Genomic DNA, 23,243 nt, shown 5'->3' with positions numbered 1-23,243 from the left:
TACTTTTAATAAAATTTCTTTTCTCACCCTCCCACTCTATTTAAACAAAAACACATGAATATTTTATAATAACAACAACAAATATATATTTCAAAGAGGTTCTTACAAAGTACCGTAGATATGAGGGGTGCTAATACTTTACCCTTGTATAACCAACCCCCGAACCTAAGATCTCTGTCTTTTTATTAGTTTTGTTTTAAAAATGTAAGTGAGTTTTATTTCGCTCTTTTTCCCATTTTCTTTGGAAACAATAAAGCGTGATGACGACTCTACTAAAATGTTTGAGATAAGTCAATCAACGACTTTAGTTACAATTTTTCACCGCTACACGTCAAATAATATAACAAACTATATTTTGACATCTGTATGTTCAGACGACCGTGATTAAAACTAAGGTCATGTGCCTTCAGAAACCTAATAAGACCTATATAAAAATGACAACATATGTCAAATCAAAGTACACCAAAATTTTATTAAAAAGTTTATGCCTCTCGTATCTAGAACTTAGTGACTTGGACATGTAAGTGTTTAATATTCCTATACTCAATTAGTATAACTAGATATTAAAAAAATACTTAATCCCCAAACCGTCAACTTTAGACTAAATCATTTAAATATGTTTTTTTTTATTGGAAGAAACTCGCTTAAACCTATTTTTTTTTAAAGTTGTAATTTCTTAAAAAAAAATTAGTTAAAGTTGTAATTTCTTAAAAAGATTAATTAAATTATTATTTATTTAAAAAAAACATAAACTATTGTAAGTAAAAAATAAAAGAAGCTAATTCTTCCAAAAACACATAATTCAATTTTTTTTCTCCAATAGTAGATAATAAATTTATTTATAGCCAACTAACAGAGTTATTTAAAAATAAATAAAAATCACATGGAAAAAAAATTATTTAGACTTACTCCCTCCGCTCTATATTATAAGCAAATTTCACTTTTTAAAATTTATTTAATAATTATATATCTAATCTTTTATATATAAAATATAAACGATATACATCAATTATTGAATAAATTTAAAAAGGTAAAATTTGATTATAATATAAGAAGTAGAGAATATTTAATTAGAATTTGAATTAATTTTTCAGATTTACTCTTAAAATCCAAACAATAACAGCTGTATCATACGTGTTGGAATATGATGACGCAATAATTATTTTTGAGATATAGAATGTATTTTTGCTTATTCTTTTATTTGTTTTTTTAATAACATCATATATAGAATACTAGAAGTACTTTTTAATATCAGTTATTTTCGGTTGTTTTCTAAATACACCATTTTCAGATATAAAACGAACCGGGTTATTATATCCAACAACCCAAAAGCCCATGAACACTCTCTAGTCTCCACGCACTGTGACTGTGTCAGTATTCAGTAAGGAGCATTATTGCAGTTTAACTCATGAAATTACGACTTTTCACTTTAAAACTTCCCCATAAAAACTTCAACACAAAGAAACTAATTTGTAGCCAAAAAATGGAAAACCTTGCGAACTCTTTCTCGGTGTTGGAACTCGACGCTGATGATAGCAACATTCAACCACTTTCTCTTCCTCCCAGTAATAATCTCTTGTGCTTATTTATTCAATTTGCATTTCGTTTTAATTTGTTGTTTTCAATTGTTTCCTCATGCATATTTTTGTTAGGGTTTTGGAATTGTTGTTGTTCTTGATCTTGTTGGAAAACCTAGTGAGTTATTTCAGTTTATTATGTTAATTAAGCCTGTGATTTGTTCTGAGGAAACAATAGAGCATAAGATGTTCATATTTATTTACTCTTGCGAATAGGAAATAATTGCAGTAGGAAGGAGAATAAGGTAGCAAGTCCTTATTGGCATGTGGTTGCGTTAGTAATTAGTATGTTTGTAAAGAAAGAGCTGCAATATACTTTCTTGGTGCAGGTAGTAGTAATGGAAAGAAAGCTAATGGAAAAGCTTTACAAATGATCAAGGAGAAACAAATTCCAGCGGCTTATTTGCCTGAATTCAGGTTACCTCTTGTCTGGATTGACTTGGAAATGACTGGTAAGAATGTAGAATGTGTTATTTCGAGAGTGACAAAGCTCTCAATCAGTACATTGAACAATGAACATTCGTGATAAACCTTTTGTGTGTTTTTGTAGGTTTGAATATTGAAGTGGATAGAATACTGGAGATTGCTTGTATAATTACAGATGGAAATTTAACCAAATCGGTGGAGGTATATAATTACTTTATGTTACAATTTGCATTGCTAACTGATTTTTATTCAGATGATTATCTTCTTGCATCAGTGCATTTTGAATGAGATTCTACATTTCTACATTTTGAATGAGATTCTACATTTCTAGTCTCATAACTTCCCCCTAAACTAGACTTATTTCCTCTATTTTTCTACGGGAAAAAACTCGTTTCCATAACCCGCGCCTTGCCTGAAATTTAGGTACCTGTAAGTTAAAAGTTATTACCAAGTACTAGTAGAGTTTAAAACACCAAATGATCCTTCAAATATGTTGTATTGGTTACAATTTGATTTGCTGCAAGTTAAAATGCTTCAATGTTTCTGCTAAGATGGCACAACTATTGATAAGATTTAGGAAGTTTCTCAATCCACCCCCTGAAAATGCAGGTGTTTACAGGAAGGACAGAAAATACACCAAAAGGATCATTTCGGTAGTGTATTTTTGCAGATTTAAACATATAGGGAGACGTACTTTGGCTCAAAATTGATGTTCATGGCTTCTAGATTTGAAAGTTCTTAAGCAAGCTTCTGAAAAATTGATATGCAGAAATTAATTAATAACCTTTACGAGAAGTTTATTTAAAAAACTCTTAGTTAATATACTTTTCTTGTAATATTTTCATTTTGTTAGTGCTTGAAAAGCTAATTGGCAAAGGCTCTAAGTATAAAATATAATCGACAAAGACTTAAGTATACAATATGCGGTTTTTTAAAATGAATTTATAAATTGTTAATCTTATGAGGTTTTAATTAGTGATCTTAGCCTTTTCCCTTTTTTAAAGGAGGAGAGGAAGTGTTATTAGATCAAATCTTTTTAAACAGAATACCTTGGCACTAGATGGAAGTGTTAATTGCAGTTGATTACATATCTGTATCTATTGTTTAAGTAAAAACTGATTTAGTATGGATGGTCACATTGGTGTGTGTATGAAAGAAATTATCTACTGTTTTAGGGTCCTGATTTGGTCATACATCAAACTAAGGAGTGCCTTGACGCAATGGGAGAATGGTGTCAAAGTCATCATGCAGCTAGTGGTAAGCGGTACATGTTATACTTTGATTCTTGACTTCTCCTTGAAAGAAAAATTATTAATTAGAGAGAGCATTTTCATGAGGGGTATAGGATGTCCTTCAAAACAGATTAAAAATATTATTAATTCATTAACATGAAAAAATTTGATGCTGATGTTATTCATAAGTTGGTTCTCCTGAACATTTTAAAATTTTTTTTTTCCCTCATTGAATTGAGTTTTGAATGGTATTGACTAATGATTTTTAATGAATATAGGGTTAACAAAAATGGTGCTTGAAAGTACAATTAGTGAAAGGGAAGCTGAAAAGCAGGTCTGTAGTTACTATACCATGTGATTGTGACAAGATCTCTTTCGTGGGAACTTATATTCTATCATGCTAAATAGGACCAATATTTTCAATGGATTTTAAAATGTTGTTTTATTTTTCATATTGTGAGAATAAGACAGATGAAATGGCTAAACTTGTCGATTTAGGATTGAATAATTCCACATCTCTGCTTATAGTCAAGAATTGAATTCTCATTTTCCTTCATAAAGTTCACAAAACATATGGGTAGGACTTGGTCCATGATAGAAAACTTTTGGCAGCTATTAGACATTATTAGTCTTATTTTTCCTATCACTAAATCTATTATCTGTATTCTAATGCTTCATGAAGCCGGCATGAGTATTTTCTTATGAGATTATGGTTTGGATACCTTTTTCCTGTACATCACTCGTTGTTCTATGAGGCAACTGATTAAGTTTCTACTTTGCAGGTTATTGAATTCGTTAAGAAACATATTGGTGGTACATACGCACCTCTTTTAGCAGGAAATTCAATATATGTTGATTTTCAATATCTTAAGGTATTGTGGCAGCCATAGTAAAGTTAAAGTAGGTGCTAGTGGTTGTAATGAAATATTTTTTTAATTCCTTAGTATCATATCTTTGCTAGTGTTTATAGGACCTGGTTTATATGGTCATCTCTAAATTCTTGGTCTCATCAAAGTTATTTTTTATTTTTTGAATCACATCATGTTAGAATACTACATAACTGGGTAAATGAGCCAACCTTATACATCAAGCTTGCCATGTCATGGTAATTTTGTCAATCTAAAGAACTCATCATAATTTTATGAAGATGGATGCCGTGTAAAAAATCAGGTCAAGACACTGAACTTCTGTCATCTGAAATTCTGAGTATAAAATCTGCGTATCTAAATATAGATTTTTTTAATAAAAAATTGGGTAAGAAGGAAATTATTATTAATAAAAGTGACATTATTGATTGACGTCCCTTGAGATTACATGGCCAAACTCTTACACCTCTGAACTAACACTTAATGGATAACATTGGTGGAAGCAACACCAGGAATTTCCTTTCTCTGTTTGTCATGTTCTGATCTAGCCTACATATTGCTATGCTTATTTCCAACTATATATCCCTAATATTCTTACATTATATTGTTTCATTACCTAGATTGGTTTAATTTTGCAGAAATACATGCCAGAATTGGCTGGGATCTTCTCTCATGTGGTCGTTGATGTTAGTAGTATTTCAGCACTTTGCATTCGTTGGTATCCTAAAGGTGAGAAATTATATTGTTACTCTTAAGTCATAAGAAGTTTAATATTTGTTGTAGAGCTAAAATCCAAAAAAAATTAATAAATCATTCCATACTTATGTTGATTTGATGGAAAGGCCTTGCTTGGGCTGTAAGTAAAGAAGATATGCTAATTGATATTTTAATGCTTTAACTTTGAAGCTTTGAATCTCATCGGTTGCATCCTTTACTTCTTTTGACTGGGATATAGAGGCCTTCTGGTTATTTGGTCCTTGTTTATATTTGATTCTTTTTAGTGTGAAATATATATTCAGTCCTTGTAAAATTTGATAGTATTATATTCTTAACAAAAAGAATCATTTAAAGTCCTTTTTAGAATGCAAAAATAGTGTACTGATGTAAAGGGTTATGACTTGTGCAGATCAGAAGAGAGCACCTTCAAAAGAAAAAAGGCACAGAGCCCTGGATGATATTAGAGAAAGCATTGAGGAACTTAGATACTACAAGGAAAACATTTTCAAGCCAAAGATCAAGAAATGATGGGATAGCTAACAGACTGTGAATTTTGATGGAAAGTTTCCAAGTCAAGTGTAAACCTCACTGTTATGACAAAGTTTATGCACCAATCAAATAGGTCTTGATTTTGGATTGTGTATTTTTTGACAGTTGTACAAACTCATCCTCAATTATATTGAGAACCCTGACATGCAAATTTCAACTTATGTAAATCCATTCAAGGCAAAAACATGTGCTACTATTGTCGATAACAATACCCAGAATTGTTTTGCTCGTGTAAAATGCAATGTTTTTAAATCATATCAGAGCTTCCAGTCACATATTGATCAAACATATGTTGATTTGTTTTTGTTGCAAAGGCTTCTCACCAATTAACATTTCAACCTTAACCAAACAAATTATAGTTAAATGTATATTTTGATGATCAAGTTACATTTTAAGTTAAAAAAAAGATAAGTTTATATAGAAATGATTGGTGATAAAGAACTTTTAAGTTTCTTTTAATCAAAGAACATACTTCAGTATAATAATGTATTGAAAATTTGCCTAAAAAAAGTATTGAAAACTTTCTATGACATCAAACTGAACTGTTCTATGGGAATTAAACTGATCATGGTCGTCATCTAATACATTGCTACAATGGCGATTTCGATCAACTCAAAATATCACCAAGTGAAACACTTAGAAACTCTAAAAGGCTTTAGACTGTGACTTCATTCTTCTCAAACTCTTGCAGTAAGAAGTGTTCTACATGGATGGAGCCAAAAACTTAAGCAGAAGCCAAAAAAGTCAAATTCTCCCGTCACTGAAACACCTGCATACATCAACACCAAAAAAGACAACTTTTATGAGTTTAAACTACTATTTTCTCCTTCAATGTTGTGGCAGATGAAAAATATGGTTCACAAATATTGTTACCTGTTATAGCTACATCACTTTTGAATTTGACTTTACAATAACCTGCTGAGATTCTTGATAAGTATTTTCAAACTCTTTTTGGTACTTTCATCGCCGGTAAAACCTAGCATATCAGAGGTAATATTCTGGAGAAATACAACCAAAAAGGAAATAATAAAATATGAGAAAATGTTTTTCATTATAATTAGATATAAGCATTTTTGAAACTAGAGTCATACCTCAATATTCTTCAAGGTGAATATAAGCGTGTGTACGGACTTCTGGATCAGTTCAGTGTTCTCAGGGGTCATAATAGATGAATGCACCCTTCTGCATACATAAGGGAGTGAGTAGAATTGGTTAACACGTTTGAATTTGATTTTATGGTGACAAAAATTGATTTTGAATGAACTAATTTGTAAAATTGAGTCTGACTAAAAGTGAGTTGAAAATAAGGTGATTTCTAATTCAAAAAATTTATGTAAAAGTTGGTCGAACAATAAATTGAAGGCTACAAATCAATTATGGAGGCAAAAACTTCTAGTTATAGTTTTAGGTTAGAATCAATTCTGGAGACAAAATCAATTCTAGTAAAAAATTTCAAATTATACTTTAAAGTTAGAATAAATTCTGGAGGCAAATAAATTCTGGTAAAAAACATCCAAACATGTCAAAATTAGTTGTACAACTATAGAATCAAATTTGTCTCCTCTAAAGTGGAGTCAGGCATTCTAGAGAATGACGTGACTTTCAAATTACAATACACGGAATTTTTGAACAAATTCGATTCAATTCTCATGCAATAGGTAGAATAATAAGAGAATTTTATGTGCAATTTCAGTCTCAAGGTTTTCAATTGAACGAATTACAACCTAGGTTGTTAATCTCAGATAGCGGTGCGTAGCGCCGGACCTCCCAAATGCTATAGCGGCATAGCGGATAGCGGGATGACCGCTATTGTGAGCTTTTAAAAATCAAGCTAAATATTTAATATGAAAACATAAATACTAAAATAGGTTCCAACAACATACATAAATAATAAAAATAGGTTCCAACAACATTCATAATGACTTGAAAACAAAAGTTGCAACATACATAAACCAAAAGTTGCAACATACATAAACTAAACATAATGACTCAAATTAGGAATGTACTCAAAATGTCTAAATCAAATTCTAAATGTAAACAAAATGACTAAATCACATCCGCCTCATCTTCACTTCTAAGTTCCACCACATTAATATCATCTTGCTCATCACTTGATTCAATTTCAAACACTTCTTCTTCTACCTCCAACTCCTCATCTCCATTAGATACTAATGTAGCAAGTCTATGCCTAGTAACTCTTGTTGGTTCATGCCTAGATACTAATGTAGCAAGTTTATGCCTAGATACTAATGGAACGTTGAAACTAGGGCAGAATGGAACGGCTGCTGGCTGCTGTTTTTCAGTGAAGAAAGAGAATATTTATGACCTAGTACTCACTTTTAGCTTTTATAGTAGTTAAATAAAAGGGAAAAATACAAATTTGCCCTTAAAAAAATTCAAACTTACAGTTCTTGACCGTATCTTCACAATAGCGGTCTGAATAGCGCTACAGAACCGCTATTGCGCCGCTATTCCACCGCTACGGCACATGAAATCGCGGCCGCTATTTCCGCTATTTCAGATAGCGGTAAACAGCCCAATAGCGTCGCGGCGAGGGCCTCAACCGCTACGCTATACCGCTATAGCGCCGCTATAGCGCGCTATTGACAACCTAGATTACAACCTTATTATATTTATCCCATTATCGGTCAAATCTCCTAAATAATGAATTACTGATTGATCTCCAGAGGTTACCGAGTCAGTTACATCCAGTGTTATCAAATCGTGGCGCCATGGGAATATACATGGTGGTTTTTGGGCTCGCGACAATGGTAAATATCGGCCGATATTGCGAGTTTTTCCGCTATAACGGCTGGTATGGTGGGATTTTGGCTATCCACTACGGGCTGCCATCCGTTATCGACAACACTAGTTACATCCCCTAAACTAACAATAATGTGCTACACAACTACATGTTTGCAATCATGCATGCAAGACAAATAAGTCGCACAAAAAGGCCATAGGTGTTTAGGCAACTGACCTCAAATCATTAGAAGCTTCGGTAAGGCTTTGGGTCAAACTTTCAACTTCCTTCAACAGGCCGCTATCACGGATTTCAGCCAACAATGGTTGAACATCTAGAGCCATGGCTTTCATCTGAGGCATTACTACACCAAAACGCATGAGAATGCATCATTTATCCATTTTCTATTGGCATGAAACTTATCAAAATCAACAAGATGGCAATCGAGAATAATTTCCATATGCTAAACAAACAACTAAAATAACACCATACCTGTGTAAGAAGTGGTCTTGCTTCTTCCATAACAGCAAAAACACGTTCAGCCAACGCGTAACTGTTGACGACACCGATTCCCTCAACATCTCGTCCCAGACGGGTGTATATTCCCACCAATTCGTCCAAACTTACTCCTTGGTGACCCTTGATCTTTTCTCTATCACACACAATGAGACCTTCTTTAGCACATTCTTCGTGAAGAGGACCAACCAAAGGTGTTGGAATTGGATCACGAGGATTGATGTCAATTTTAGTTTCCATCAGAAGACCTGACTGGTTAACCTCAACAAACGAGTTCCTTGGAATAATTGTTTTATCGTCTTCTATCTGCAAATTGAAAACTCATGCTTACTACAATCCAAAAACTAAAACAATGAATGTCACACCAAAGCAAGAAATAGATTCACATTCGAGATACGATTTGCACGAATAGTAAGATACTAATGAGTATGTATTAGAGTCATTAATTGGATTATGGTGGCGAAACAAACCTCAACAACCGCCTCAATACATCTCAAGGAAGGATTCACGCGAGTGACATTGCCAACAGTGACCCCTCTGATTCTCACAGGCGTACCAGTGCTTATACCAGAAGCCTGAGCAAACTCGAAAACTGCCGTGTACTTCCTGAATTTGGAATTTATTTGAAACGCCCTTAACCAAGCCATACTAAGCACAAATAGTATCGTACCCGATACCAAAAACAGTCCAACACCACCTTCCCAAACGCTCTTGCGCCCGAACCCGAAATCACTTAATGGACCCAACGTTTGCTTCCAAATACGTCGAGGAATGTCAAACACAGCCGCAAGTGGATTCTTTGCTTCTGAATTATACGACTGTTTGACATTACTTCCATCAGCAGATGTAGCTCTAATCTTGTTGATTTTCTTCCGATTTCGAAAAGAAAGCGGCATGAACTTCAATGAGTTGCTTGGTAGAGATATCATCATACATGAAGAAACAGAAGTTGGCAATGATGAGACATGGATTGCAGGGCTCCCAACCATCTTCAAATCAACCTCCTTACTCAAAAAGAGACCTTGATCTGCAGTAATTTTCCAATTGAACCAGAAATCAAAATCAAAATTAAAATCAAATGAATCTTAATCATGAATCAATTCATAAAATTGAAAAAGGGGATAAAAATAAACCCCCAACAAACCATAATAACATGAACCAATAATTGAATTCCAACTATTCTAATAACACAATTAAATTCACACAAACCCTTAAGATTCAACTCATAGTAAAAATGAAAAAGATAGCATTTTGAGGATAAAATAATATTGGGTTTGACTAACTATCATCTAATATGATTCTATAAAATGAAAAAAAAAATAGTGTTACACGTAAATGCGTTACAATTCCAGAAAATTGAAGACCCAACAACAAAAAAAATGAAATTGATGAAGGAGAAATTGAAGTTTAGAAAACAGTTGCAGTGTTGGGATTAGTGTGAAAGATACATACTTTAGTGTTGATGGAAGAGAGAGAGAAACCTAAGCAGTGTGATTCATAGGCATAGTCGAAAGGAAGAGACAAGTAAAAAATAAGAGTGTGTGTAGTTGGTCGAGTGGGTTTTTGATTTGTTTAGATTGGAAAACAAATCAGAAGGAAAGGTGGAAAGAACTACAAACCAAAAAATAAATAAAATACAAACCCAAAAAAACGACAAATAACAAATCAACTTAACCAACATAGTTGATTAAGGGAATCCTATAGATAAAATGTGAAACAACTAAAAATCAATCTTGTTGAAAACAAGTTAAATCCCAAATCACTCGATCATATCCCATTAAGATAGCCAAAATCAAAAGCTAATTACTGCCTACACCAAGACAAACATTATTGGTGCATGCGGATGAGAGGGTTTTAAAACTATGTTATGACTTTTTTAAAGATGAATATCATTACGGACTTTTCAAATAGATTAGACTACAACATGTTAAATCATAATAATATAATCATCCTTATACATAATTACGCCACTTAAAGAAATAAACAACTCAAAATAAACTCTAAGGTCGTTAGGAATAACTGTCCACCACTCAACCATTAAAAGATCATATATCACACACGCAAACAGATTAGGTCACGGGTTTTTAAAAAGAGGGAAACTAACTCTGCCAAGTCACCACGTAAGGGATACAAGATCCCGCTAGGATTATAAATAACCCCTCTTTTAGACAAGTTCTCTCTAGACGAGAGTATGTCTTGCAAAAATTGCTAGGAGAATACTAAGATCTTAGAAAGAGCTCAACATTTCCCGATGAATGGGAGAATTTGGCTTTTTGCCGAAAGAGAAGTCGAAGAAGAGGTAGAGCTAACCCTCAAAGCTTGGTAAGCGGAGGCCACTGAGAAAATACCCTCTCTAGTATACTTTCAAGTTCACTTATCATTACTATAAAATATATTTGGTAACACCATATTACTACGACCTTTAAACAACAGTAGTAATAACTCATTTTCGCTTGCCTGAATTATTTATTATTTTATTATAAGACATTATATCATGGTCCTTCATATCAACCGTTGTGATAGATGAAAGATTACTTGTTTCGATTCGCAACACCAATTTTTTTTTTGTTACAAAAGGGTTTGTCCTTATAATCTTACAAAAATATTAATATTAAAATACTTATTACCACTATTATTACAAGAAATTGTTGTGAATATTATTTACATTTTATCACGGTTTTTGTTAACAACCGTGGTGATTAGTGATATATATATATATATATATATATATATATATATATATATATATATATATATATATATATATATATAAATAAGTGGTGTTATCAAGCTTCAGCACAAAATAGCCGTCACTTTCAAAACAAAATCCTAACATCTCTCTCTTCCACATGCAGCGAATTCGTCCTCATAAGATTTTCATACTAAAAGGTAATCAAGTTCATACATTTTATATTTCATCTTCCTCTATCTTTGTTTTTCATACGCTTTCTACTTTATCGTTCCATTTCGTATTACAAAGAGTTTTTACCTTGCATGATTTTTTCGTTTTTTTTGTGTTATCTCAATTCCATGTATGTCACTGTTTACATTTGACAGATGTTTTTTTTTACTTGTAGGGTTCACAAATGGTTTGTGTTGCTATGGAGAAACAAAACAAGAAGAACATCTTCATTTTCCACGAATCTTTTCAATAAAAGGTATGTTGTTCTGGTTTTGTTGATAAATATTTCTTAGAACAAGAACAAAACATTGTTAAGTCACAAAGAGTGGGTGTGGTTCATAAATGGTCTGTGTTGCCATGGAGAAAAAAATACAAGAAAGATGAAGCTATTGTGGAAGCTTCTTCCGCCTTATATTTTTTTCTTCATAGCAACTCCAGTTTATTATGAGACAAGTAGATCATTTCTTCGTCTTCATTTTCCAGGAATCTTTTCAATAAAAGTTGCATCCGTAAAATATTTTATGAGTTGATATGTTGTTTTTTTATTGACAAGAACAAAATATTTCTAAGTCACAAGAAAAAAAATCTTCTTGCGACTTAGCAATATTTTGTTCTTATGAATCTTGCAGCATTAATTTCTTATGTAGATTGACAGAAGATCCAGTTGAGTTTATTATATCATATGTGGATTTCTTGTTTCACAAACCTTTCACTCAACATGCATTCATTTAAATTGATTTAGAAAAGAATAATGTGAAAATTAAGTTATACTTGAAAACTAACTTAGATCAATCAATGTTTTTCGAATTGCATGCATCTCGTAATTTATATATCGCTCTTTAACATAAATAATTTGATTGAATGTCCTAAGTTGTTCATAGCAACGATTCTTCTCTTCTAGTTTATTTTGAAAAGCGTCAATTTGTTGACTAATTTGGACTCATCGTCATCACTATCATCATCATTATTATTTGATGATTATTACGATAGCATTGACGATGATGAATATGAATTACTCAACAAATTGATACTTTTCAAAATAAATTAGAAGAGAAGGTATCATTGATATAAAGAACTTAGGTCATTGAATCAAATTATCTATGTTAAAGAGCGAGAGATGAGTTACGAGATGCATGAAATTTGAAAAACAGTGGTTCATTTAAGTTGTTTTTCAAGAATAATTTAATTTTTAATATTATTATCTTCTACATCAATTTGAATGGTTGTATATGTTGAGTGAAGTGCAGGGGAAAACAAGTAGTCCACATATTTTATAATAAACTCATGTATACATACCACTACAATTATATTTTATAATAATGGTGAAATGTTAATTTTTTTATAATTAAATTGCAGTTGTTGAGTTTCGAATTCATGACACACACACACAATGATTGATAAAGATAACGGTTTTAATAGGTAGCGCCCTACCTAGTTTATCATAATGATCACACACCCGTAGTGAAAAGCAACATACTTACAATCACACACTACATAACAACGGACATACGACCATTATTATATGTATTTCACAACTGTTGTAAACAGTGTTTTCTGTAGTAGTGTATCACTATCAAAGGAAAGAGTGATATCTCTAAGCATAGAGATAAACTCTTCAAACACAGGCAGTTGTTTAAGAAAAAAAAATCTCCACCATCTAAAATTTCAAACCAAAACCCCATTAGCCTTTAGTTTTAATCATCCAAGATTTTAGAATTTAATCTCTAGGCAAAATAACACTTTTGTATAAGCAGACATTTCTCACACTTTTGTATAAGCAGACATTTCTCACGCAGAGGAATTTTTGCACCTTAGAGTTAGAATCAACAATTTCACATGAAAGATCTAGATCGTTCGTTGTGTAATTGTGCACACATATCATTTTCATAATTATATCAACAATTTTTCGGTTCAGTCTTTGCGGCCATTCCATTCTTCAATACGTAAACTCTCTATTATCTCTACTTTACATTTTACTGGTTTTTGATTATCTACTACTTATTTGTTTAGTATCATTATTATAATAATATAACGATACTATTTATGTTTAGTTTTTGCTACTAATATTCATAGGTAGTAACTATTTAATATTATTAAACTCAATATGCATGTTATATATATGTAGGTTAATTATAATATGATTAATATTATAAATCAGTTTGGTTAAATTATTTTGAGTCCGGAATATAAGGACCGTCGTTTTGATAGTGCTCGGATCTATGTTGAAAATTATCGATTAAATTGGAATTCGTTCTTTAGATTGATTTTTACAGTGTTTTAAATAGAAAATAATTACCGTGAAAGCATCAATTTAGAGATATCGGTTTCACATCAAAAGAAAGAAACTTGTATAAGAAAATAAAAATCAGATTTTAAATTAAATCAAATTGCAAGACTTATTTTAATCTACAAAAATGTTTGTTTTTAAAAATAGAGTTTAAAAACATAAATGTGTTGCGACAACAAACAACAAATGTTTATGAGTTTAAACTTCAGTATTATGTGAGCGACAATCGGTAACACCTTTAGACGTATTTTTTTACCAAAATCGACTTTTTAATTAATTAAAGGTACTTAATTTTCAAAAACATAAGTTTTATAGTTTAACACGCTGAACCGCGACATCGACAGTATAGATTTTAGGATAAAACTCGGTTCCGGTCAGGGGCGGAGCCAAGGCCCAGCCAGCCTGGGCAGGCGCCCGGGCTCAATCCCTATTTTCTTTGTATTCCCTCAATGTAATAGTCGATTTTTAGATAAAATTAGGGGTAAAATTAAGAGCAAAATTAGTAAAAATAAGGGGCAAAATTAGTAAAAATAAGGTGTGAAAATTAAAACAGATGAATAATAAATAGTGTAAAGTTTTTGCCCAGGCTGCCTAAAATTTCTGGCTCCGCCACTGGTTCCGGTTTCGTGAGCGCAAACAGAACATTTAAATTAAGTTTCAATCTATTAAAGAAAAATAATATCTCGATTTAATTAATCAATCCGACTTAGTCGTGGGCACTGTTGATCGATGTGAAACACATTCTGATCTCGCTCCTCTATGGTGGGGGAAATTTTATTGATTATTTGCTATGTCCTGAACAGAAATCCCAAGTCTAAAAATTAGATCTCTCCTTATGAGATATTGGAGAAAAGACAACGAAACTTATCTTACTTTAGAACTTGAGGCTATCTGGCTTATGTCAGAATTTCGGATCCGAAGTAATTTAAACTCGCTAGTAGAGCTCGTGAATGTGTATTCATGGGTATGTAGAAAATAGTAAGACATATAAGTGTTATGACCTAAATGTTAAAGTGATCATATAAGTGGTACTTATCCTTCTTTAATATATATACAATTAAAAAAATAATAGTTGATTGGTAGATATAATAAATTATAATAATAAATCATCTTAGTTTTTAAAATATCATTCTTTTCTAATTTAATTCCTAAATTATATACATGAAAAATAATTCCTAAGAAAATCCATCCAATCCCTAAATTGTGAGAATCCATCAAATTAGAAGCCGACAGCAAAGGGTAAGAGATTATTTTCAAATGGAAAAATAAATAAAGAAATAAACAAAATATAAGAAATAATTTTATAGATACTTTTATATATATATATATATATATATATATATATATATATATATATATATATATATATATATATATATATATATATATATATATATATATATATATATATATTGTTTGAAGAACATTCAGTAACTCTTGGTTCTAAAATTCTTACATAAACTTCATGCTTTCAAAACATAACAACATGCAATAAATCCTATATCATATTACTAATAAATATGTAAAATGTCCAAAAACAAACCTACATGTAGAGAAAATAACGAATAAAGAAATTGGAAAAATAGTAGAATATCATACATTAAAAATAATACATTTTTATAATGATATTAATAGTATCATTAATATCATTTTGCTTCTTTTGCTTCTTTTGCTTCTTGCTTTGTCATATCATCATCTGTTTTTCAAACAACATCCTCCAAAGATGTTGAAAGTTTCTTGTAGAACTGCATAGGGTTAAGCAAATGGCTTCCATTAGATTCAAAAGTGGAGAAAAACTCGGTTCTTCCGATATATTATGGTTTAAATAAACTAGAGTTTTACTGTGAAAACAATTTTATGAGGTCCTGTTATTCGTGTTTTAACCGTGACAAATTTTTGACCTGTGCGGTTAGATAAGACTTTTGAAGTAACATAAGATAGGATTAAAAAGAGAGAGAAGGAAACCTTATGAAACTCCAATGTATCTCCTTTAACTTTCTTTACTTCAACCATGTGAAGAGAGGGTGCCACTTGAAACACCTCTATGGCAACATTAAGGCTTCCTTTCCTTCCGGCTTTCGAATTCGCAAGCCTTATCTGCAGGTAATAGTTCGTTAGTTTCACAAAAATACCATAAAATTTCGAGCAAGGTGTTTGAATAAGAACGACTTACCTTGAAGTTTTTCTTCTGCACGTCGAAGCCGAGAGGTTTAGCAGCTTCTTCAATCTTGTTGATTATCACGTCGGCCGAAGATGTCGATGTGAACCTTGTTTCCCTTTTAAATCCCTGTAGTCAAAACTCAAAATCACAAAATTTAACAACACGAAATGCTGATTTACACGTTCATCGCAATCATGACTCAATTTCGAAAGAATCTTATAACGCGAAGTTTCGAACCTGTTCTATGTCAAATAAGTTTTCGAGGTTGAGTCCTTTCGACATGGAAATCAATTCAAACGCATTCATCGATGTTGGTTGCTCTTCTTTATTTTCCTTCAATTCAAACGCATTCATGGTTGTTAGCATCTCTTTTTTAAGCACAACTTCTTCATCTTCGAGGTTGGTTTCGCCACTCTCTTCATAAACCGTATCTAAGATTCTTCGACGTGGTTCCGAAACTTCGGAGAGGACTTCTGCATCGTAGAATTTGGTTTTGGCACTCTCTTCAAAAACCGGAGGCTTATAGTCTTTCTTAAGCCCTTCAGCGTCCGGATTCTCGGCCATGGTGATAATCAAATGTTATTTCTTACTGTCGTAGGATTGGAATCCAAGACTCTGAGTAAGCCACGCTCACTTTTTTATACACTTCCAACTTCCATAAGATTAGGATCATGAAACCAAGTCCACATTTGCTCCATCATAGCCTCCTTGATCGGTAGGAATATATATATATATATATATATATATATATATATATATATATATATATATATATATATATATATAACAAAGTAGAATGAAATAATGTGGCATTTGTTTGTTTCCAACTGTGGAGCAACGTAATTCAGAGTTCCACATGTCGAATGGAGAAGTCCATCTATTAAGATGATCAAAATGAACATTATGAAGAAATAAGTGTAAAATATGTATCCCAATAAATTTTAATTTTATTTTTAAAATACTGAAATGACATGATAATTGTAAGAGTTTTTATTATTTTCACCGACCATTATTTTTAAACTCTTCTCTTTATTTGGAACCATTACAATGATTATGTATTCAAGAGAAATTTTTGTATGAAAACGACCATAAATTCATATTCTTAGGAATAACTAATAAAAAGTGAATTTTTTAATTTAAATACACAAAGTGGTTGTGATTGTGAAGGAGAGAAAAAAATTTGTATTTATTTTTTAGTTAATTAAAATTTTATGATTGACTGTGTGTAAAACTATTTCCTATGCATGGATCTACCTAAGAATTTTCCATACAATCAATTGTTTCCTGCGTAAGCTATAGTGTATCTCCTACACCATATGATTGCTTAAGGAACAAATAACTATTATAACCACTTTCCTAACTACTCAATTAGATGGAAGTTACTAGGGATGTTCAAAAAATACAACAACTGAGTTGTACCGATGAACCGAACTGCATTAAAGTTAAAATAACCGAACCGTTATGTTTGGTTAGTGAACCAAGCCCTAATGCACAAATAGTTCTTGAACCAAACCAAAATTGAAACTGAATCCGAACGAAACAAAATTAATTTTTTTTTAAACAATTGAAAAATAGCTTAACGGTTCTGTTCTTTAATAAACGGTTCGGTTTGAAAAATATTGTCTAGTAACAATTCGGCACAGTTCATAATTTCGAAACGGTATACCAAGCCAATAATTTTGGTTCGATTTGATTCTTAGTATATTGAAACGGTTCGGTTTAGTTCGAGTGAATTTTATTATAGTCTGGTTCGATTCAGTTTATTTTCTTACGAACTGTACCATGAATAACCCTAGAAGTTAGTTATTGTTATGCAACTAATTATTGCAACTCCAATGACATGTAGTTTTAGTCTTTGACATGCTTTAAGGTATTATCACTTTCTTCTTCCATATGCTTCAATATCCCCATAAGTTGAAGGTTGGTATACGGCTATCATCTTCAGCTTAATTAAAAAGGTCATTGAATGGTGGATGATTCAAGGTTTTTGTGAAGAAATCGGCCAGTTGATCATTGGACTTGACAGAAAGAAGTTTCATGATTCCTTTGATTTGCTTCTCTCTCACAAGTACTTTGTTGTCTCCTGAAAGACAAGATTGACTATAATATGTAGAGCACTCTTATTGTCACATTAAATCACTGGAGTTCTTGTATATTTTACTTGAAGATCATTCATGAGATAAAGGAGCCATTGCAATTCACAAGCAGTTGCTGCAATAACTCGATATTCGGCTTATGATGATGAATTATATAAAATATAGATAAATTATATAGATATTTAAAAAATATAGATAAATTGTTTATGAAATTGGAAAGTGTATAAAATAATATAAAATATTATATAGGACACATTTAAAAAATTCAAATGGACATTAACGCTCTAAAAAAATTCTCTAAATGGTAAGTACCAATATCAACAAGTGATGTATTGTATTTGTTGCCTACTAGTAACATAATTAAACATAATTAGAAACTACTAGTATAAGTTTTAAATATATTCTTCTTCAATACTTATCCTTCTTTAATATATATACAATTAAAAAATAATAGTTGATTTAAATTAATTCACCCATATGTTGACTTGGTAGATATAATAAATTATAATAATAAATAATCAATTTAGTTTTTTAAAATATCATTCTTTTCTAATTTAATTCCAGAATTATATACATGAAAAATAATTCCTAAAAAAATCCATCCAATCCCTAAATTATGAGAACCATCAAATTAGAAACCGACAGCAAAGGAAAAGAGATTATTTTCAAATGAAAAAATAAGTAAATAAATAAAAAAAAAATACAAGAAATAATTTCATATATACTTATATATAATTGTTTGAAGAACATTACAGTAACTCTTGGTTCTAAAATTCTTACATAAACTTCATGCTTTCAAAAAAATAACAGCATGCAATACAATACTATATCATATTACTAATAAATATGTAAAATGTCCAAAACAAACCTACATGTAGAGAAAATAACGAATAAAGAAATTGGAAAAATAATAGAATATCATACATTAAAAATATTACACTTTTATAATGATATTAATAGTATCATTAATATCATTTTGCTGCTTTTGCTTCTTTTGCTTCCTTTGCTTCTTTTGCTTCTTTCTTTGGCATATCATCATCTGTTTTCCAAACAACATCTTCCAAACTTGTTGACAGTTTCTTGTAGAACTGCATAGGGTTAAGCAAACGGCTTCCATTAGATTCAACAGTGGAGAAAACCCGTGTCAAACGTGCAAAAACTCGGTTCTTTCGACAAATTATGGTTCAAATAAACTAGAGTTTAACTGTGACAAAAATTTTATGAGGTTCTGGTATCCGTGTTTTAACCGTGACAAATTTTAGACCTGTGCGGTAAGGTAAGACTTTTGAGGTAACATAAGATAGGATTAGAGAGAGAAGGAAACCTTATGAAACTCCAATGTATCTCCTTTAGCTTTCCTTACTTCAACCATGTGAAGAGAAGGTGCCACTTGAAACACCTCTGTGGCAACATTAAGGTTTCCTTTCCTTCCGGCTTTCGAATTCGCAAGCCTCATCTGCAGGTAATAGTTTGTTAGTTTCACAAAAACACCATAAAATTCCGAGCAAGGTGTTTGAATAAGAACGGCTTACCTTGAAGTTTTTCTTCTGTACATCGAAGCCGAGAGGTTTAGCAGCTTCTTCAATCTTGTTGATTATCACGTCGGCCGAAGATGTTGATGTAAACCTTGTTTCCCTTTTAAATCCCTGTAGTCAAAATTCAAAATCACAAAATTTAACAAAACGAAATGCTGGTTTACACGTTCATCGCACTCATGAAACAATTTTCGAAAGAATCTTATAACGCAAAGTTTCGAACCTGTTCTATATCAAACAAGTTTTCGAGGTTGAGTCCTTTCGACATGGATATCAATTCAAACGCATTCATCGATGTTGGCTGCTCTTCTTTCTTTTCCTTCACATGGTGCTCCTGAATAATAGGCTGAACACTTTACGATACAATGCTCGAGAATTTAAATAAAATGAAATTATGAAACCGTATCTAAAATTTCTTTATCGTACTTCTGAATCTTTAAAGACGGCTTCTACATCATCGAGGTTGGTTTCGCCACTCTCTTCAAAAACCGCAGGCTTATAGTCTTTCTTAAACCATTCATCTTCCAAAATCTCGGCCATTGTGATACGCTGCCATATAGTTAAGGTAAGTCAAATTCGGGGACCGAAATTTAGCCTTTTAGCAAAATATCGTCAACATTTCGGAAATTCAATTTTACATGATGAACCGCAGAAATCAAATGTTGTTTCTTACCGTCGTAGGATTGGGATCCAAGATTCGAGTGATTAATTTCCTCGCACTGAAAGAAAGCCACGGGGGGCAAGTAAAACTGGCAGACGAGATCTGCGGATCAAGAAACAAACGAAAGTCACGTAACAAAAATAAGTAAATGAGTAAAATAGGAAATATAATGTCGAAACGTCGCGTGCTCACTTTTTTATAGAGTTCCATAAGATTAGGATCATCAAAAGGTAAGTAACCTGCAACCAATACAAAGAGGATCACTCCGCATGACCATATGTCCGCATTCGCTCCATCATAGCCTCTATCAGTAAGAACCTGTACATGTAACAAGAATATATATAGTTAGAAAGCGAATCGAAATATATGAATTTAGGAACACAAACAACAAAGTAGCATGAAATAATGAGGCGTTTGTTTGTTTGTTCGTTTGATTGCACCTCTGGAGCAACATAATTCGGAGTTCCGCATGTCGTATGGAGAAGTCCATCGTCCTGTAAAGACAGCCGATTTTGTAAGATATGAATCAACAATCACAATGCATGGAAAGTTCGTCAAGTGTATAACAACCAAGAAAAGTAAAACTCAGAAACAACGAATCGTGTTTGCTTACCCTAACTTGCTGGGAGAGTGCACTCAACCCGAAATCGGAGACTTTAAGATCACCATTACAATCTAAAAGCAGATTTTCTGGCTGCACAAAGTTCAAGAACAGCAAAGTAATTTACGCTAGAGCTTTTCTCGAGATTAACGATTTGGATAGAAGTATAGTACTGAATAGAACATTATGGTGGAAGTTGAACTATCGGTGTATATAAATGGCTGAGAAATAGCTCTTACCTTAAGGTCTCGGTGAAAGACTCCTCTGCTATGACAATAATCGACAACATTTATAAGCTGCTGGAAATACCTACGCGCTTCATTTTCACCCATCCGTCCATGGTTTACCTTCACATCGAAAAGTACATTAGAGCATATACAACATTTTTCCGCGTAGATTAACAAAAAAATTATGATGATAATCACAATGACAATGATGCTTGAATAAGTAAAAATGCTCACAATTTTGTCGAAAAGCTCCCCGCCAGTCACAAACTCCAATACAATATATATTTTTGTTCGGCTTCCCATGACCTCATATAGTCTAACAACATTTGGATGCTTGATTAACTTCATCGTAGCTACTTCCCGCTTGATCTACAAAAATACATCACAAACATGTAAGAGACTCCATTTCATCGACATCCCGTCTCCAACTTGAAGAAATTAGTTGAAAACAACTTATGAACGTGTCACGCGTTGTTTCCATAAGTTATCTCAAACACTCAAACATGTACTTATGCAGATAAGCTCAAATAAGTCAATTCAAACAACCTGTTCAGACATCTTGTGTCTGAGAACTTTCTCCTTGTCAATAATTTTGATAGCCACGGCTTCACCGGTCTTAGAGTTCCTTGCGAATTTCACTTTTGCGAAGGATCCCTCCCCAATAGTCCTCCCAATCTCGTATATACCGACTCTACGCTTAATCTTTGGCTGACTCATTTCAACACCTTTTATAAAGCTTCACAATAAACAAAACTTCTGCTCAATCCTAAGCAAATCTCAACCTGAAATACACATCAGAATTCAGTTCCTAACTAATAAAAAACCAGAATTCACCTTGAATATGAAACAAAACACACAAAAACACTAACTATAGACACAAAATTTGTATGAAAACCATCAATGTTAAGAAAATAATTGAAGTTCATAAGTTCAAAATCATCATAAATTACTCACAAACAAACATCAAACATCAATCACCTTCAACAAAATAAATTGCTTAGAAAAAAAGGAAACTAATAAGACCCACCCCACAAAACAAAAAAGACTCTTCAAATCACATACACAAAAGGGTACTAAAAAAAACCTAAAAATTCAATTTTTAAAAGGTAAAAATTTGAACTTTATAGTAATTTTGAGGAAATAAACAGAAAAACAGCTCAGAAAACCAAACATCATCCAAAAGGGTTGCTGAAAAAAGAAACAACATAACAAACCCATAATTTTCCTTCCAAATTTCATTAACCATTAACCATACAAGCTGCACAAAACATGAGAGAGAGAGAGAGAGAGAGAGAGAGAGAGAGAGAGAGAGAGAGAGAGAGAGATAAATACTTAAGCTTTGAGAAGATATCTGAAAATTTGCAGTGGAAGGTTGATGATTATGTGAAGTATTGGTTTGGCTTTTGAATTTGGCAAAAGGGTATAAAAGAATTTAGAGACAAGAACCAACAATGAAAGACACAACAACCAGACAAATATTTTTGTTACCTAAATATGCATTTTCAGCAATGAATTATGGGAAAAAAAGCTTCAGCTGTTACACATCAATGCTTATCAACTTTTCATCATCACAATAAATAATAAATAAAATAATATTTTTCTGTGGAAAATAATATTGACAGATATGAAAATCTTTCTGGGGCTGGTTTTTTCTTTCAGTACTTCAAAATCATAATTGTTTTGTGGTCACAATGTTTCTCACAAACTATTCTTTTTCACACATGAAAACAAAAACTTGAGTTAAAAATTATGTGGTGCTGAATTTATACAGTCACAAATATTTTTTATTTGATAAAAAAAAAGTTTCTAGTAATTATATTTAATAGAAACTTTTTGTTCAAACTTGATGATAGAAAAAGTTTCAAAAGCAAAATGAATTAAGAGATGATGATGATGATGATGTATGATACATCAACATGAGAATTAAGAGCATTAATTGGAATGAAAATGGTTTACTTATGAGAAGGTTTAGGAGATTGATATCCACTAAAATGTTGTTAATACTCTCCTTCAATATAGCAATGTGACTAATTTAAATTTTACTAGAAACATGGTAGATCATCCATTGTGTATGATATGAGAGTTGCTTTGTTAAAAATCTTTTTAGAAAAATCCAATGAAAGAAAATCATGAGAAGAAAAAAAATA

The 23,243-nt window shown here is 32.0% G+C and overlaps 4 protein-coding genes across 9 annotated transcripts; 1 reads left to right on the top strand and 3 right to left on the bottom strand.

Moving 5' to 3' along the window:
• The first annotated feature begins 1,356 nt into the window (after positions 1 to 1,356).
• On the top strand, positions 1,357 to 5,640 carry LOC131615946 (oligoribonuclease). Its single transcript, XM_058887143.1, has 8 exons — positions 1,357 to 1,565; positions 1,907 to 2,029; positions 2,128 to 2,204; positions 3,179 to 3,260; positions 3,514 to 3,569; positions 4,018 to 4,107; positions 4,740 to 4,830; positions 5,228 to 5,640. Exons 1-8 carry the CDS (start codon positions 1,409 to 1,411, stop codon positions 5,344 to 5,346), a joined length of 795 nt encoding a protein of 264 aa, XP_058743126.1. The 5' UTR covers positions 1,357 to 1,408; the 3' UTR covers positions 5,347 to 5,640.
• A 216-nt stretch (positions 5,641 to 5,856) lies between these two features.
• LOC131615945 (protein TRIGALACTOSYLDIACYLGLYCEROL 2, chloroplastic-like) lies at positions 5,857 to 10,235 on the bottom strand. 2 transcript variants are annotated; one of them, XM_058887141.1, is made up of 7 exons: positions 10,079 to 10,235; positions 9,097 to 9,653; positions 8,603 to 8,932; positions 8,348 to 8,463; positions 6,459 to 6,549; positions 6,241 to 6,365; positions 5,857 to 6,136 (listed from the first exon to the last, which is right to left on the bottom strand). In XM_058887141.1, exons 2-6 carry the CDS (start codon positions 9,613 to 9,615, stop codon positions 6,273 to 6,275), a joined length of 1,149 nt encoding a protein of 382 aa, XP_058743124.1. In that variant the 5' UTR covers positions 9,616 to 9,653; positions 10,079 to 10,235; the 3' UTR covers positions 5,857 to 6,136; positions 6,241 to 6,272. The 2 variants fall into 2 exon arrangements, with proteins under 2 accessions (XP_058743124.1, XP_058743125.1); XM_058887142.1 differs by having other exon boundaries at positions 10,108 to 10,125.
• Positions 10,236 to 15,288: 5,053 nt separating this feature from the next.
• LOC131615944 (CBL-interacting serine/threonine-protein kinase 3-like) lies at positions 15,289 to 16,657 on the bottom strand. The gene is made up of 4 exons (XM_058887140.1): positions 16,214 to 16,657; positions 15,989 to 16,102; positions 15,781 to 15,912; positions 15,289 to 15,560 (listed from the first exon to the last, which is right to left on the bottom strand). Exons 1-4 carry the CDS (start codon positions 16,538 to 16,540, stop codon positions 15,519 to 15,521), a joined length of 615 nt encoding a protein of 204 aa, XP_058743123.1. The 5' UTR covers positions 16,541 to 16,657; the 3' UTR covers positions 15,289 to 15,518.
• Positions 16,658 to 18,865: 2,208 nt separating this feature from the next.
• Positions 18,866 to 22,876, bottom strand: LOC131615943 (CBL-interacting serine/threonine-protein kinase 3-like). 5 transcript variants are annotated; one of them, XM_058887135.1, is made up of 13 exons: positions 22,585 to 22,876; positions 21,643 to 21,878; positions 21,331 to 21,465; positions 21,109 to 21,216; positions 20,882 to 20,962; positions 20,709 to 20,762; positions 20,461 to 20,586; positions 20,281 to 20,370; positions 20,034 to 20,156; positions 19,831 to 19,953; positions 19,605 to 19,718; positions 19,397 to 19,528; positions 18,866 to 19,160 (listed from the first exon to the last, which is right to left on the bottom strand). In XM_058887135.1, exons 2-13 carry the CDS (start codon positions 21,811 to 21,813, stop codon positions 19,044 to 19,046), a joined length of 1,374 nt encoding a protein of 457 aa, XP_058743118.1. In that variant the 5' UTR covers positions 21,814 to 21,878; positions 22,585 to 22,876; the 3' UTR covers positions 18,866 to 19,043. The 5 variants fall into 5 exon arrangements, with proteins under 5 accessions (XP_058743118.1, XP_058743117.1, XP_058743121.1 ...); XM_058887134.1 differs by lacking the exon at positions 22,585 to 22,876 and adding an exon at positions 22,429 to 22,578; XM_058887138.1 differs by lacking the exon at positions 22,585 to 22,876 and adding an exon at positions 22,429 to 22,578 and having other exon boundaries at positions 19,831 to 19,941.
• Between the last annotated feature and the right edge of the window lie 367 nt (positions 22,877 to 23,243).

The sequence above is a fragment of the Vicia villosa genome, linkage group LG7 (genome assembly GCF_029867415.1).
Source record: "Vicia villosa cultivar HV-30 ecotype Madison, WI linkage group LG7, Vvil1.0, whole genome shotgun sequence".
NCBI lineage: Eukaryota > Viridiplantae > Streptophyta > Magnoliopsida > Fabales > Fabaceae > Vicia > Vicia villosa.
Note: the sequence above shows the minus strand (reverse complement) of the source record. Positions and strands in the feature narration are given on the sequence as shown.